General features: G+C 41.4%; 1 protein-coding gene across 2 annotated transcripts in view; it reads left to right on the forward strand.

Moving 5' to 3' along the window:
- LOC115055501 (echinoderm microtubule-associated protein-like 6) overlaps positions 1-17,243 on the forward strand; it is a 97,377-nt gene that overhangs the window by 40,951 nt on the left and 39,183 nt on the right. For both annotated transcript variants that reach the window (XM_029521359.1, XM_029521360.1), the window contains exons 2-6: positions 1,771-1,930; positions 12,197-12,295; positions 12,454-12,522; positions 12,749-12,934; positions 13,226-13,361. In XM_029521359.1, the coding sequence (XP_029377219.1) occupies positions 1,771-1,930; positions 12,197-12,295; positions 12,454-12,522; positions 12,749-12,934; positions 13,226-13,361 (650 nt within the window). The remainder of the gene's footprint in view (positions 1-1,770; positions 1,931-12,196; positions 12,296-12,453; positions 12,523-12,748; positions 12,935-13,225; positions 13,362-17,243) is intronic.

A 17,243-nucleotide genomic window follows, 5' to 3' on the forward strand; every position in this document is an offset into this window, starting at 1 on the left:
AGTCAATCCACATAGCTGGAGGACAGACAGCTCAGCTGTCACCATAGAAACAAAACAAAAGAAATGTTGGTCAGTTAGTGTTAGTAAAATCGAGTTTACAAGAAATGCTGTCTTCAGGTGTGTGCGTTTGTTTTCATTTTTTGTGTCTTTGTTTTGTGATGTTTGACCTTGACTCTACAGCTGTTTTGTTCAGTCTTCAGTACCAACGTCCTTGGCAATGTAGTTGTCATGGCAACTGGGCAGCTATTGGGCTCATTGGCTGGCAGGTTGTTGCAATGTGCCTGTGTGTATCTGTGCAGAGTAGACAGCATGCCTGAGATCAATGAGACCCTGTGGCTGACACACCTGCTTTTTTCTGTTCTATTTTACTCTCACTATTTCACACACACACACAGGAATATTAAACTTTCTTGTGACTACTTTCTTTTACTTTGTGTCTCTGTAACAACAGTCTGAAGAGGATATGGGAACAGACAAAGGCCCGTTACTGTCAAATCTGGTTCTCAATGAAGAAAAGAGAAAAAGGCCAAGGTCACACTCCCATGACCCTAAACACACACACACACAACATCAATACAAGCATCAAGGACTATGTGTGTGTGTCTGTTTGTCTATGTGTGTTGTTGATAATGATGCTGTTAAGCAGAGGGTGTATTTATAGTGCTCTCTTTGTAAAGGAGAACACACTGACCCTCTGAGAGGAAGAGGCAGATGAAGGGATGTAGAAGGCAGTTTCATAAAAAGACAAGAAGGCTGATTTAAATCAAATCAAATCAAATTTATTTAAACAGTGCCAAATAATAACAAAGTTATGTCAAGGCACTTTACAGATAGTGTAGCTTTATTTCTTCCTCACCAGGGGAACATGCTATGTTAACTGGTGAAGCTGATGAAAAAGGGATCTAGTGTTGTTGGTAGCATTGTGTGCAGGTCTGCTTACAGCCAGAGAAAAGGCGAAAAAGTCAGTGATGTGTTCATGGGCAGCAGAGCAACACTTCTGCCTCACAGGGTCAGAGATCAAATCAAATCAAATCCATTTGGATTTCAATCATAACAGAGTTACATCAAAGCACTTTACATATAGAGCAGGTCTCAACCAAACTCTTTATAAAATGATTTAAAGAGACCCAACAGATCCCCCCCATGAGCAAACACTGAAGAGGCAGAAACCTCAGGCAGAACCAGGCTCAGGGGTGGGCTGAGAGAGGGAGAGAGAGAGAGAGAGAGGGAGAGAGAGAGACACACACATGGGGGGCCAATTGGGTAGATTAGGTAGAAATGTGAGCAGGAGGAGGGGATATTCAATACAGGTGCAGGTGCAGGAGCAGCAGGTGGTGCAGGAACATGGAGTAGTGATGATTCACAGGACAGTTTTGCTTTTCATATGCATTTATAGGTCATTTGTAGAAAATATAGAAAAAACAATTTTACATTTAAACTGTAGTATATTAAAATTTCTTGATTGAGCTAAAAGGCCTCATGTCACATTCACATTGAACCGATTCATATAAGGACCCCTCTGATTGTTTTTGTGACCCTTTGGAGGGCCCTGAGCCCCTGCTTGCTCCACTTGTAGGTCTGTGATGTACTTCTGCTTTGATATAAGCACACCGTGCTCATTCTGCTTTTATGTATGCCTTAATACTGGAGGACACAAGGTGTTTTTACACTGCATGGCCACTGTAAATCTAACCTGTCATGTTTTTCTTGTTCTCTTGTTCCTCTTTCCCTCTCTCCCTGCTGCTCTGCTGCTGCCCGCCCCAACCCCAGCTTGGCGCTGCACCCAGAGCGCTCCCTTGTGGCGACTGGTCAGGTGGGGAAGGACCCGTATGTATGTGTGTGGGACACCTTCACTGTCCAGACCGTCTCTCTGCTCCATGATGGTCACACGCACGGCATTGCCTGCCTTGCATTCAGCGCTGATGGACAGGTGACACACAACACACACACACAAATAGTGAGGATGATGGCTTGTGTGTGCGCGTTGTTATTTACAGTACAGTACAATTGTTATTTACGAACACTCACGGATAATGATACAAATGATGGGTATCGATCACTTTGTCTGAAGAACTTGAACAACCTGCATCACCTCTAATGTACACAAGCTGCAACAGAATGAAAAAGACATATGTCACACAGTCACATTTCAACATGTGCTGCTCTGTCTCTGCTTCTACGATAAAATCCAAAGTGATGAGCTCAGACATTAGATGGCCTGTGAGCTGTGAGTGTGCCTGTCTCAGTTCACATGTTCAGCTAAATGTTGTGTGCTAGTCTTTGGCTCTGTCAGCACAGTGCAGTCAAATACAAGCCACCATACACTCAGGGGAGGCTCAGGGCTCAGTGGATGAGCATGCCTTGGCCTCTTGGTGATGTCTCATTATGTCTCATGATTAAGAAGTTTGGTGTCGGCACCATTTGACAAAACTGACTTCTCTTCCTCTAATGCTTCAAAATCAGAATTGAATGCAAACACAACATAGAAATGAAACTATTTTTTAAGGGCTGCATGTAGAGACAGTGACAGCTGTCTTTCAAAGCAAAATCACAAAGAACTTCTAATAAAACACTTAACTGTCCAATCTGGAAAGGAACCCAAAAGATTTTTCTGCCAGACATACACACACACACACACACACACAGTTGACTACACAGGTAGGTCTTCTCCTGCTCTGCTTTTGGCATGTTGCACTTCCGCCAGTGCCATTGAATTAGCTGCAGGGTCATCAGCTGAGGACCACCGCTCATTGATGTTTCGCCCCTTAGCCTAGAACATCTCCTGTTAGCAGGGCAGTGAACAGAGACATCTCGCTTTCTTTGGATGTGCTTGCCCCCCCCACACCTTGTGTCACCTTCTAGGTCAGAGCCAAAAGCTGATGGATTGAGCTGTGTCGCTCAGCTGCCTCCTCTCTGTTGGTCTTCTTCTCTTCAGCTCTATGGCCTCTGCCAGCTTCTTAAGGATCTGTACTAGGGCTGTTCTGCACCCTAACAGAATGCGTTGCAGGGAGGCGTTGGCAGTCAGACACATCGCAGGCTTGCTCTGTCCTAAGCCACTGGTGAGGGTTGTGGGGGCATGGTAGGGTGTCATTGGTTGCCTGCACTGCAAAATATAAGTTGACTTTACTTAAAAAAAATATACAACCTCGTTGCCTGAAAAAAGTAATTTATGTTGACTTTGATATATTTGATTTGATTAACTTATTTACTGTGAGATTCCAGTACTCAAATCAACGGAGTTCAGTTAACTTTTTATTTATTTATGTTTTTCAAGAAATTTAACTTAATATTCATGAGTTGTGAAACTCTCTTTAGTTTTACTAATCCATCATATTCATTTAACTTAATTTCTTTGACCTGAAAGAATTATACTATGGAAATTACAACGACACATGCAAATTTTTATAAAAAACACATTTAATGGTAATGAGTCCCAAAAACACAATGAATGGAAAACACTAAATTGATTAACAGTGGAATCCGTGGATCAGTGGAATTAAAATGTATTTTAAAATGCTCAACCATTAATTTTATGGACACACTGGCTCTTGATGGGCTGTAGAGTGTTTTCTTACAGCTCAGTATGAGAAAAGATCAGGCAGATGTAGAATAATCAGTTTGTCCAGTAATGCAAGACAGACGACAACAACTGTTCATCTGAACAAGTGAGTTTTTAGTCTCTAGCATTAGCTCTTGCTCTTTTCCGACCAGTTGAAGTGTTGTAAATTTTCTTTCAATAGCGTAGAGTGGAGCTTACCCTCTGAGACTCAGCTGATGGTTTTAACGTTTATTGCTGCTCCACAAACTGACCAAAAATAAAGAAAACAAAGCAATTGCCTTCCTATTTCCATCTATTCCCATAGTCACTCAGCACCATACCAAGCAACACGCCCGCCAAATCACCAAACAGGCGGGCTAAAGCATTAACACACTTTTATACACAAATCAAATCAAACCAACCGCAGCACACACCAACCAAACTGCCTTCAAAGTCTTGATCATTAAGTTACCGTTGCTTTACTTTCCTTTGTTTATCTTAAACTCTTAACATTAGCACAATTTCGTAGTCAAGCAACCTTTTTTTTGTTGTTTTAGTTTATACCACACAGGCAGGAAGTAGGAAGTAGTGACAGGTCTTCAAAATAAAATATGATTTTATTTAAAATAAATCCATTATCACTGCACTGTAAAGGCGAAAATGTATATATAAAAGCAAACGAAACAACCTTTTACCTTTTCTTATAAGCCAAAACACAAATTATGTAATTTATGTACAGAGAAATCATGTCCAAATGCATCTAAAGATAATTGTTTTCTAAACAGTAACCTGCTAACAATGTGAGCTGCCCTATGGTGGACAAAACGAGAGGCAGCAAGCACAAAAACATAATGGGTTTGATACATACAGTTAAACTGGTGTATTATTTTGAGGTGGGACCTCTTATAGGCTGTGAAAATACGCTCCATTCACAGCAGTGTATCACCTGCATCTCTGTCCAGTACTATGTACTGGTATGTCTAACTGGAGGAGAGCAGAGAGCTGAATACTGCAGGTAATATACGTAGTGGGCATTTGTAACTCATACAATCCCACTTCAAAAAAGTGAACTATCCCTTTAATGTGTAGGCGTCGCTGTGTGCATGATAACATGGCACATCGCTTGTAGCGCATTATTGTCCACTCCTCTCCGGTATTTCCATAGACTAACAGGCTACATCCTGTTCTCATAATTTAAGGACATTTACTCAGAATGAAAAGATATGGCTTCAAACTTCTTACCTGTTACAACATGAGCTTGAGCTCTGGCAAAGCTAAAAGGTCAGATTTGTCTGATAACATTAGTGATCCAACTGGAAATACAATCAACATGTTTTCATGGTCTGTTGCACAGCAGTGAAAATTAACATAAAAACATTCATTTGAACATTATACCTCGAACAGTAAACAAGTCAAGTTACCTTTTTTCCCCCTCACGTCACAAGAACAGTACATACAAAGTTTGTACTCAAGCAATATTAGATGGCCTGCCCCAGTAGTTTGTTTTGCAAAGTAAGCAGTTTTGGAGGGAGGGTTTTGTTTCCCAAATCAAACATTACTGCTTGAATGAATCTGAGTGTATTTTCCATGCATTTTGGGTAATCCAAGCCGGATTACCCAATTATGTATTTGGGCATACATAAGCCGGAATAGGAGGCAGACTGTCTGGGGAAAGTCTAGCATTGTCCATGACAGTACCTCTCTGAAATACGGTACTATTGCAGACGAGCTATTGAATCTGGTCTTCTTTGGGAGTGGGGGAGAGGGAGGATAACCTGGTGCAACCCTAAATTCAAATGAAATTAAATCAAATCAGAATTATTTATATAGCGCCAAATCATAACAAAGTTACATCAAGGCAGTTTACGTACAGTATAGAGCAGATCTGAAAAGAGTGCAGAACATCGACGAAACATGCTTTCTTTAATGCACAGGGGTAAACACTTCGCTTGACCGACAGTGTGCAGCAGAACAACAGTATTGGAAAGAAGTCCTTAGACGTGTGTAGCTGCCATTACGTAAAGAGGATTACCACTCTGAGGTGACAATGAACTGCTGGGCTCGGCGTGAAACAGGAACTACCGTAATTACTGGATTATAAGCCGCTACTTTTTTCACACACTTTGAACCCTGCGGCTTAAACAACTAGGCGGCTGATTTATGGATTTTTAAGGGTAACGAGCTTCATGCCACCAATACATTTAGCATCACATCAGAGCAATGAAATTACCCAACAGTTCACAGTGGACCAATGAAATTGTTCGAGTTAAACGCACCCACACTAAATCCTTCAGATCAGTCATTTGTTTTGCGCTTCATGCACACACCCTTATCACGGAAAACACACAAAGCAATGCATATGATGCAGCTTTCAAGCTTTAAATTTAGCGGGTAGGGCTTATATTCAAGTCTGGCTGAATCTGTTAAAATGGTCAGAGACTTGGGGTTAGACTTGTCTAACTGTCGTGGCCAAAGTTACGATAATGCAAGCAACATGTCTGGCAAATACAATGGGCTCCAGGCACAATTAAAAAAAGAAAATCTAATAAAAACTAATCCATTCCACACCGTGTGCTGCTCATTCATTGAACCTTGTAGGTGTCAGCAGCATTGATAATTGCTGTGAGGAAGTTGACTCTTTTTTTCAACTGCTACAGTCTCTGTATACATTGCTGGAATGTTTTCCCATCTGGAGTTTTCCATAACTGTGACAATTGCATTAGGCATACACTAAAATCTCTCTGCAGTACTAGGTGGAGATGTAGAGCAGACTCCACAAAAAAATTTGAGATACACTGGCCAAAATAGCCTCGGACCGCGATGAGAAAATTCAAACCAAATGCGAAGCGGCTGCACTAGTATCTAAACTGGATAAGCTGGGGACAGTAATAATGACTATTTTGTGGGATAGAGTACTGGGTAGGTTTAAGACAACAAGTAATCAACTACAAAAAACTGACATGGATTTAGCTACTGCTGTTGGCCTTTTGCAGACAAGTCTGATGATGACAGCGAGATAGCTCTTGCTGATAGTAGTCAGAAATGTAAGTTTGAAATATATTATGTCATCATTGGCAGACTCAGTTCATGCCTATCCAAATGGATCAATGCCTCCACAGATGTTTTGCATTTTATTTGACAGGGATTGTGGTGATTGTGATTTGCATGAAAAAGCTGCCAAGCTGAGCTCCACTTATCCAACAGACCTGGACAATTCATTGGCAGATGAACTTATTCAAGTTCAAGCACTTTGTACAGATTGAGACTTCACCTGCACAGGTGCTGCATGTCCTTGAGAGAAATGGGCTTAAGACCACATTTCCAAATGTGTATGTTGCATTAAGAATGTTTTTAACTTTGCCTGTCTCAAACTTTGAGGGTGAGACGTCATTTTCGGTTTTAAAACGAGTTAAAAATGAGCTGAGGACCAGAATGTCACAGAGAAGGCTTTCTGCACTTTCCCTCTCGGCCATACCTCAGACTGATTTATTGCATGTTCCTCCTGATAGTCTTCGTTGACTCTCCAAACAAGCAGAAAGAAGTTGGTGCTCCAGTTGGTACATGTGTTGTTGTGTCTGAAGCGGTGGTGTACTTCTTATAAGTTTGCGGTCATTATCTTGGTCAGAAAGTGCAGAAATAACACCACAGCTTCAGTAAATTCCTTTGCTTTACACACTACATGCTCTGGGTCAGCAGGCCCCACTTCCACATACTCCGCAAGGTCTAAAATGTCTTTCACCAACTCCAGAGAAAGTTTAAGCACATCGTTCGTAGCCACAATGTTTTCAGACTTCCAGGCTTCTGAACAAAGCTATCAATTTGTCTCGATTCGCGTTAGCCTCACAGATAAAATTAATTCATGAAGCGCTGCAACAGGACCATGAAATAATTAAATACATAGTGAAATAATGAAATATATATTTTACATAAAATTAACTGGTATTTTAATGAATTAATTACACATTTAATTATTTAGTTCTCATTTTAATTAATTAACAAACAGAGGAAGCTGGCTCGGTGGTATAATTCACAAATACGTACCTTAAAGCAGACATCAAGGAAATTAGAAAGATGTTGGCGTTCCAGTAAGTCAGAAGAGTCTCACAGAGACTGGAAAGATAGCCTAAAAACATATAAAAAAGCTCTTTGCAGTGCTAGAAGTTCATATTACTCAGCACTCATAGAAGAAAACAAGAACAACCCCAGGTTTCTCTTCAGCACTGTAGCCAGGCTGACAGAGAGCCATAGCTCAGTTGAACCAGTGATCCCCTTAGCTCTAAGCAGTGATGATTTTATTAACTTTTTTCAGATAAAATTCTCATAATCAGAGAAAGAATTTATCAGCTCTTACCTACGTTAGATAAAAATCTCCTACTGAATACAACAACTCCTGAATCAACTGTGACGCCTCTTTTACATCTGGAGTCATTCTCACCTCTGAATCTCTCAGAGCTAGCTTCTATAGTTTCATCATCCAGACCGTCAATCTGTCTATTAGACCCAGTACCAACTAGCCTCTTTAAAGAGATTTTTTATTTAATTGAGCTGTTCGTTCTAGATTTGATTAATCTGACTTTATTTCTGGGTTATGTACTTCAGACTCTTAAGACTGTGGTCATAAAACCCCAGCTTAAAAAGCCTAATCTTGATCCAGATGTTTTGGCAAACTATAGACCCATATCGAACCTTCCATTTATTTCTAAAATCATTGAGAAAGCTGTAGCAAAACACGACCATCTGGATGGGAACAGTTTGTTTGAACAGTTTCAGTCAGGATTTAGAGCCCATCATAGCACAGAAACAGCACTGGTTAAAGTCTCCAATAACATTCTAATGCCCTCAGACAATGGATCAGCCTTCATACTTCTCCTTCTAGATCTCAGTGCTGCATTCGACACCATAGATCATAATATTTTACTACAGAGACTGGAACATGAAATTGGAATTAAAGGAACTGCACTAAGGTGGTTCAAATCCTATTTATCAGATAAACATCAGTTTGTTCATGTTAACAATAGCTCCTCCTCCACTGTAGTCAGTTATGGAGTCCCACAGGGTTCGGTACTTGGACCAATCCTCTTTACGCTTTATCTGCTTCCTCTAGGCAACATTATCAAGAAGCACAGCATCAACTTCCACTGTTATGCAGACGATTATCAGCTGTACCTATCAATTAAGCCAAATGAAGTCAGTCTTGAAGACATGTCTGCAGTCTGGATGACCCAACATTTTTTACTTCTTAACTCTGATGAAACAGAAGTTATTGTACTCGGCCCAAAGCACCTCAGAGAAACACTATCTAATCATTTAATCAGTTTGGACAGCATCACTTTGGCTTCCAGCCCCACTGTAAGAAACCTTGGAATAACCTTCAACCAGGACATGTCCTTTGTCCCTCACATAAAACAAGTTAGTCGGGCAGCTTTCTTCCACCTGAGAAACATTAGGAAAATCAGAAACATCCTTTCTCAGGATGATGCTGAAAAAGTAGTCCATGCATTTGTAACTTCTAGGCTGGACTACTGTAACTCATTACTATCTGGATGTCCAAACAAATATCTAAAAGGCCTTCAGTTGATTCAGAACGCTGCTGCACGAATATTAACAGGAACTAGGAAAAAAGATCACATCTCTCCTGTTAGCTACTCTTCGTTGGCTGCTGGTAAAATACAGAGTAGAATTTAAAATCCTTCTTTTAACATATAAAGCTCTTAATGGCCAAGCTCCATCATATCTCAGAGAGCTCATAGTTCCTTACTGTCCTAGCAGGCCACTCCGTTCTCTAGATGGAGGTTTACTTGTGCTTCCTAGAGTCTCCAAGAGTAAATCTGGAGGCAGATCATTCAGTTATCAGGCTCCTCTTCTATGGAACCAACTTCCAGTATCTGCCCTTTAGACTCTTTTGCAATTTTCAAGATCAGGCTTAAAACTTTCCTGTGTGACAGAGCTTATAGTTAAAAAGTTAAAGTCCTCTACTCTTTAGCTATGCTGCTGTAGGCCCGAGGGAAGGACTGAGCTTCTTTCTCTATCTTTCTCTTTCTCTCTCTCCCTCTCTCCCCCCATGACAATAACCATGCTTCTTAAAAATCCCTGTTTCTCCCAGTTCTAAGCATTTATACTACATTTACTAACCATGTTTCTCCAAAGTCTCTGTCTGTCCCTTATCCTCATGAATTCCAAACAGCATCACCTTCATGAACGTCATGCAGCATCATGTTCCTGCCTACACCTGTTTGAATATCCCCCTCTCCCGCTCTCATTCTCACCCTACACTAAAATTTAAATATTTAAGTCAACGATTCTTCTTAATCTAAGGTGGTACATGGCCATCCAATAAGACACATTTGTCATGACACAAAAATATCAAAACAGACAAAGAATTCCTCATTAGGGTGCCACTCATAACATGTTGCATTAGATAATAGCATTTGTTTTGCTTCTATTAATAACTGAGGTTATTGATACAGGCGACATGATATAGAATAAAGTCCAGACTATTGACTGTCACACCAGTGTTAAAATGGTAAAATAATAAGGGGGATGCATTTTCAAATAACTTCAAATTCAGTGCAGGTTGATCGAAGATGTACACGGAGAAAAGCACATTGCAAGGATAGACATGGGGAGATGACACATAGGAGCAGAGCAGGCAGGTTCTGGACTAAACAAATCAATGCTGAAGCGAAAGATAAAATTCTGCACACATGAGCACTATTTTCATGTGCATTTACTTTGTTACAACTTTTTCCCAGCGCTCAATGAAAAAAATAAATAAAATCAAACGTCCCTGAAACATTTGTGTTTCTAGCATCTCATTAATGTTTGAAAGTTCCACCTGCCCCCCACCGTGTAAATTTTACCTGGCCCACAGTATAAATTTATAAAAACATGGTGAAAGCTAGATCAAAAACTTCTGGCTGGGATATGTGAGGTTGTAAGCTCAATAGGCTGTCACAAAGCTCTCCTGCCACCCCAAAACATTACGAGCTGTCTCTTAACATTATGACTTTGAATTCAAAATGCTGAACTCTGCCTCCAACTGTATCATATAAACCCACTGCAGATGATCACCATGTTATATTCTGTAAACCAGCCTGTGACCAGCTCTTCAGACATCGACTGACACATCCAACACAGCAAGCATACTGAATGCAACGTCTGTGTGTATGTAAGCAGCAGGATTCCAATAAAGATGGAGCAGCAGACCTGAGCTCATGTGTGCAGCCTCTCCAGCCAATCCTGTAGTTTCAGTTACTGTAGCAGCACTGTTATTCCCATCAGTCACCTGCAGTGTTACATTCCACAGGATGTGTGGTTGCATCATTTCCTCCCATTGACTCCTGTCACTTTAGTCAAAGTGATGCAAATGCCACCAGGCTCGAAAAGCAGCATCACACCTACCAGCAGTGGGACAGAATCTGTGATCTTTCACTTCAGTTGTCTGCTGACAGATACAAACACATCCGTCAACCTGTGGCTGCTAAAAGGAAACGCAGCTCAGTCTCATTGGCACACCAATATATGAAATGGTTCTAGCTGTGAGTGGGCAGCGTTACTGCTAAATAAACAGTTTTTCTGAGTGTCTGTGCTTCAGTCAGCACAGCCTGTCAGAGCCATTTGGCTGTAAAAAGCTTCTCTCCTTTCAGTCTCTCCACCTCAGAAAACTCCAGATGATGAGAAATCAAAACAACCATTTTGTCCTTGCATCACCATTTGCAAACTCAAATGTTTTTGATGGGTGCAGACTCCTAACCTTTGACTTTTAAATTCTCTCATGTAAGGTGCTCTTTTAGATAAATGCTTACATTGCTGATGCTAAGTCATTAGTTTTTCTCTGAGCTCTCTACTTTTTACCAGGAGGTCACCGACATAAAGCTTTCAAAATAAATGTCTGTGTTCAAAAAGGGACATTTATCCTGAAAAGTATCTAGTTCGGGGAGAACATTGAAACTTCACACAGAAAGGCCCTTGGCCTGGAAATCAAACCCACAACCTTCTTGTTGTGAGGCACCAGTGCTAACCAATATGCTGCAATGCTGTTTTTATTTTATGTTAGGTTGGCTCAGGGAGCGTACCCACCTCTTGGTCAAGCAACTGTCCTTGCTCATGCTTTGTCCAAGTCCAGAGTCTTGACCTGCAGGTCTGAGTGGTTGAATTCCTCCTTAGTTCCTTAAGTTGGTTATGTTGCTGGTTTTTGTTGTTAGCAGTTGATGCTAACCTCAGGCTCGTTGCTTGCAGAAAATAGCAGGAAGACATTATGTCAAGTCTGACGTGTTGAGTTCAGCTTGTCCACTCTGAGGCAGGACGTTGCGTCGCTACAGTGGGGCAAGTGAAGCATTCCAAAGGAGATCAGGACCAACTCTGAGTCAGGAGAGTGAACCTCTAATAGCAAGTGGAAGTGGAACCATCTTTTTCTAAATCTTAACTGTGCAGAGGGAGGATGTCACACTGAAAAACTGGAAAACAGCTGGTGTGATCACAGTAAAATAATGCCCCCACGGAAAAGCTAGTTAGATATAGAGAGCTGTGAGTGTTATACATGGACAACATTTCAGATTTCTGTGTGCTCATGCTCATGGTAATTTACAGTGTGTGTGTGTAGCAACCTCCAACCTCCCTCTCCCTTATTGCTTCCTCTCTTCTTACTCCTCTCTGTAGCGGCTAGCCTCGGTTGGTCTGGATGCCAAGAATACAGTGTGTATCTGGGAGTGGAAGAGAGGAAAGATCTTGGCTACAGCCACCGGACACTCAGACAGGGTGAGTGTGTGTGTTTGTGTGTGTGTGTGTGTGTGTGTGTGTGTGTGTGTGTGTGTGTGTGTGTGTGTGTGTGTGTGTGTGTGTGTGTGTGTGTGTGTGCGTGTGTGTGCGTGTGTGTGTGTGTGTGTGTGTTTGTTAATGTTTTCATTGTCCTCCAGATTTTCGACATCTGCTGGGATCCATTTCAGCAAAACCGTCTGGTGAGCTGTGGCGTCAAACACATCAAGGTAATACACAACAGACAAACAGACACACACTGGATGGGAAGGTAGTTAACATCCAAGGATCACCAAACAATTTGATAAAACAATATTTCTCAGAAGAAATTGAACCTAATCAACTTGTTCCAGAGCTTTCATGGCCTTCGTTTGCAGTTGAAGCTTGGTCACTTGCCACAAAAAAACTCTGACACCTTTCCACCCCCATCCTACCCTTCTCTTTTCTTCTCTGTAGTTCTGGTCTCTGTGTGGAAACTCTCTCACTCCAAAGCGAGGGATTTTCGGGAAGACAGGTGACTTGCAGACCATCCTTTGTGTAGCGTCGGCTAAAGATGACAACACATACTCTGGGGCACTCAATGGTGACATTTATGTCTGGAAGGGTCTTAACCTGGTCCGAACAGTTCAGGCTGCTCATGGGGTGAGTCCAGACCTGCTGAGGAGGAAACAGGGCATTAAGATTACCATAATGAGTCTCAATTGATCATCCAATTTTTAAGGAACTGTCCCTAACCGAGAGTTAAACACTCCAACAATGTAACACACAGAATTTTTACCTCTTTAGAGCTGGACATCTGAGGAAATCATTTTCATAGCAGAATTAATAAATTACATATAAATACAAAAAATTTATATTTGAATATGACAGACTGGCTAAGGAACAAGGAAAGCAGTTAAAGATTTGCATGTGTGTGCTTGTGTGTGAATGTAGGCTGGTATCTTCAGTATGTATTCCTGTGATGAGGGATTTGCCACAGGAGGTAGAGACGGCTGCATTCGCCTGTGGGACACCGACTTTAAACCGATCACCAAGATTGACCTGCGAGAGGCCGATCAGGGATACAAAGGTACGCTGCAGGTCGGGGAGGGACCTCAGGCTGAAATAACTCCAAAATATCTAAGCAGAGTTTGTTTTTAATTTCATCAGCTGGAGAAGAGAAGTTTGCTAAATTTAAGCCTTCACATGTGGCCTCTATGATATAATTCATGCAGCACCAATCCTGAAACAGATTGAATCACTGAGAATTTTGATGAAGAAACTCAGATCACATATATTATGTGAATCATTTATGATAAATGTGTAGTTAGAGAAAAGTATACTTTTTTTGCTGCATAGTGAAGGTTAGCATTAACAGCTGCTAGACTGACAACTACTGACAACAGTTGTCTCCAGAGGTAAAAAGCAAACCTCTTGTTTTGCATCAGCCTCTGTCACTTCTCGTCATCTATTGGTCTTGGCATGTTAACCTGTTAGCCCAAGCCTGGTCAGACCATGATTAATCCATCACCTGAAAGAAGGAAGTCAGGGATTCCAGTGTGGTTGGACTTAAATAAATATCTTGTGTGGGCATACAGCATCATGTTCCTGCCTACACCTGTACTGAATATCCCCTCCTCTTGCCCTCATTCTCTCCCTACCCAACTTTGCCCCCCAACCCCCGTGTCTCTCTCTCTCTCTCTCTCTCTCTCTCTCTCTCTCTCTCTCCCACTCTCAACCCAACCGGTCGAGGCAGATGGCCGCCCCCCCCTGAGCCTGGTTCTGCTCGAGGTTTCTGCCTCTTAAAGGAAGTTTTTCCTTGCCATTGTCGCCAAGTGCTTGCTCTTCCGGGGATCTGTTGGGTCTCTTTAAATCATTTTATAAAGAGTTTAGTCTAGACCTGTTCTATATGTAATATGTTATGATTTGGTGCTATACAAATAAATCTGATTTGATTTGATGCTGTCTTATTAATGGTGGTGTGGCCTTTCTGGCTCCATGTCGACTAACAGAATCTGACTGTCTGCTAAAACCTTTTCTTCAAACTTCATTTCCCTGGATCCCCTTAGAGATCTCTAGAGTTCAATATCACTGAATCAGTCACGCTGGTCACACTCCTTCACCATTTAATTTCCTCTCTTTTGAAGATATGTTAAGAGAAGTGTAATTTTCTTCTGTGACAGCATTTGATGAGAAGTTCCTGGTAGCACAGGGAGCCAAGCTCCAAAGTTTTGTCTTAAGGGGAATAATAGGAAAACTGACCCAAAGCCCAAAGTGGTGAGTTTTGGATTTTGTTTTTGTTTGTTTTTTTTAAACTCTGCTCCTGCTTTTACAGTAAATCCTAAATGCCAACCCCTCTAGCATGAAGCAGGGATGCTCAAGGGTTAACTATTAAGCCAAGCTTCTTTTATGTACCCCTCTTCTCAGAGTATCTCAGGAGAAATTTAAAAAGAAAAGGTTTTTTCATGACTGATCCCAGTCAAAGTGGAGGATAACCTGCTTTCTGGTAAACGTCCTCACCTCTCAAAGGACTTCAAAGGTGCAGATGGTGAATGTTTCTTATGGTTAGTTTAGTATAGTATAGTTTAAACCCTCCACAATGTTCTTATTTCTGTGGGCAAGATATCAAATATCTGACAAAAATTCACAGTTCTCAGATTATGAATCCTCTGAAATCTTCTCTTTTGCAGGCAAAAACCCTTTAACATGGTTTCAGTGGGATTATTTTTGCAGGCTATTGGTTTTTTTCAGCAGGTTGTTATGAGCTCATAGTTTTTTAGATTTTAGATTTTGTTGCGAGGCAACATCTGTTAGTATGATAGATAGATAGATGGATAGATATAACTTTATTGATCCCCAAAGGGAAATTCACCTAGTCAGGAGCTCATCACAATAAAAATAAAGATATATATATATATTAAAAAAACATTATTATTATTAACAGTCAGCAGGAGGAATTCAACATTGTAATAGCTGTCTGTCCTGTAGTACAGTGAGAGGAGCCGACTGCTGCAACTGCTCCTCTGTTGTGGAGAGGGCGTCTGCTGTCGTCCGTTATAGCTTTCATTTTGTTCAGTGTGCCTCTCTCCACCACAGCTCTTAGCAGGGTTAGGGTTAGGGTTAGGGTTGCCTCCCCAGCACACTGCAGCAAAGAAGAGTGCACTGGCCACCACCATGTGGTAGAACATCACCTCAAAGGACCTCAGTGACCGCAGGAAGAACAGGCGGCTCTGCTCCTTCCTATAGAGGGTGTCAGTGTTAGGGGACCAGTCCAGCTTGTCATCCACAAGGACCCCTAGATATTTGTAGGTGTGCACCACTTCTTAGTGTGGTTATAGTTGTAGTAATGACGACAGGAGCAAAAGGAAAAGTCAGTTTATATAGTCAGTTCACAACCAATGTTATCATCTTGATCTTTACAGATGATCTTTATTGTTTACAGAGACCCAACAATGGACACTAAGAGTAGCAACTGGCGACAGTGATGAGGGAAAACTTCCTCCTGCAAAAGAAAAATCTTGAGGTGAACCAGACTTGGGGTGGGCGGCATCTGCCTTGAGTTGGTATGAGAGAAAGAGAGAAGGGGGGGTTATATTCAAATTTTTTGAGAAATGTACTTATTTCCACCCATGTTTTCCGAACCTTATGAAACCATAATCAGTATATAGTAGCCATGGCAACAAAGATAGGTAGATCACTCTTGCCACAGTCTGCATGTTTGTAACAATGACAAGTGAGGTCCTATTTCAGGAGAGTTGGGTTATACAGAAGATGGACTAAATCAACCTGTGTGTCTGTTTAGCTTGGAGCTCTGATTGCCTCAAGGGGTTAATTAGGATGACTGATACCTAAGCCCTTTAGGCTAAATTAAAAAATCACATCAAGGCTTATGACAGACAGAATGAGCATAATTTTTCTGAACCAACCCAGCAGTGTGGTACTTGACATTAAAAGGCTGAATGATGAAGTGAAGAGAAAAAGCTCAGAGCTGTTGGGGGGGAGACTGTGTATAAGAGGAGAAAACTGCACTTTTCTTAGAGATCGTTTGTAAAGACAAAGTTTTCCTGCTGCTTGTTAACAGTTGGAAGATGACAGATTAGAAATTCTTCTTGCACCTCTCTGCTTCTCTGTTAAAAACATCTCTGTCATTTATCTCCAATTTGTTTCATAAACAACTCTGCTGGTCTGCTGGTTTGGCTAATAAAGCTCCAGGGAGGAGTTTCTAACAGTGTTACAGTGAAGCATCACACGCTGAGTCATGCCGTTGGCGACAGCAGACTCTCTAATTGGCTAGCAATGTGCTGCTCCACTAATTAGGTTTCTGATTCTGGGGAGCATGAGTTTGACGATGAATACAAAAATCTAATCAGTTGTTACACATCTGCTGGGTGTGCACTACCCAGTTATGCAAATATGAACACTCCATCTAGTCACAGAGATAATAAGACAGGAAAATTTTAATTGTAATTTGTGAATACATGCTCTGTGCTAACAAGAAAACAAAACACTGCTCTCATAATGAGGCTGAAACTTCACTTCCCATTGCAACCTCTTCTTCTCTACTGCTAATATTTACTGCTGCGCATTTACAACTACCAGGTTGCAATTACTGTATGTTTTCCGTGTGTTTTGTGTGTATTTTCCATGGTATCTTCTCCTGTTCTTGTTCTCTCTCCATCCCTCATCCAGGTCTCCCCCTCCGCTCCTTCACGCTTGCTCTCACTGTGTCTCTGTCACTGCCTCTGCTTTTCTATCTGCACCCCCCATCTCACCCCCTCTCAACCCAACCAGTTGAGACAGATAGCCGCTCCCCCTGAGCCTGGTTCTGCCCGAGAGTTCTGCCTCTTAAAGGAAGTTTTTCCTCACTACTGTTTCCAAGTGCTTTGGTCTCTTTAACAACTTCAAACAGTTTGGTCTGGACCTGCTCTATGTGTAGAGTGCCTTGATATAACTTTGTTATGATGTGGTGTGA

The sequence above is a fragment of the Echeneis naucrates genome, chromosome 15 (genome assembly GCF_900963305.1).
Source record: "Echeneis naucrates chromosome 15, fEcheNa1.1, whole genome shotgun sequence".
Taxonomy (NCBI): Eukaryota; Metazoa; Chordata; class Actinopteri; order Carangiformes; family Echeneidae; genus Echeneis; species Echeneis naucrates.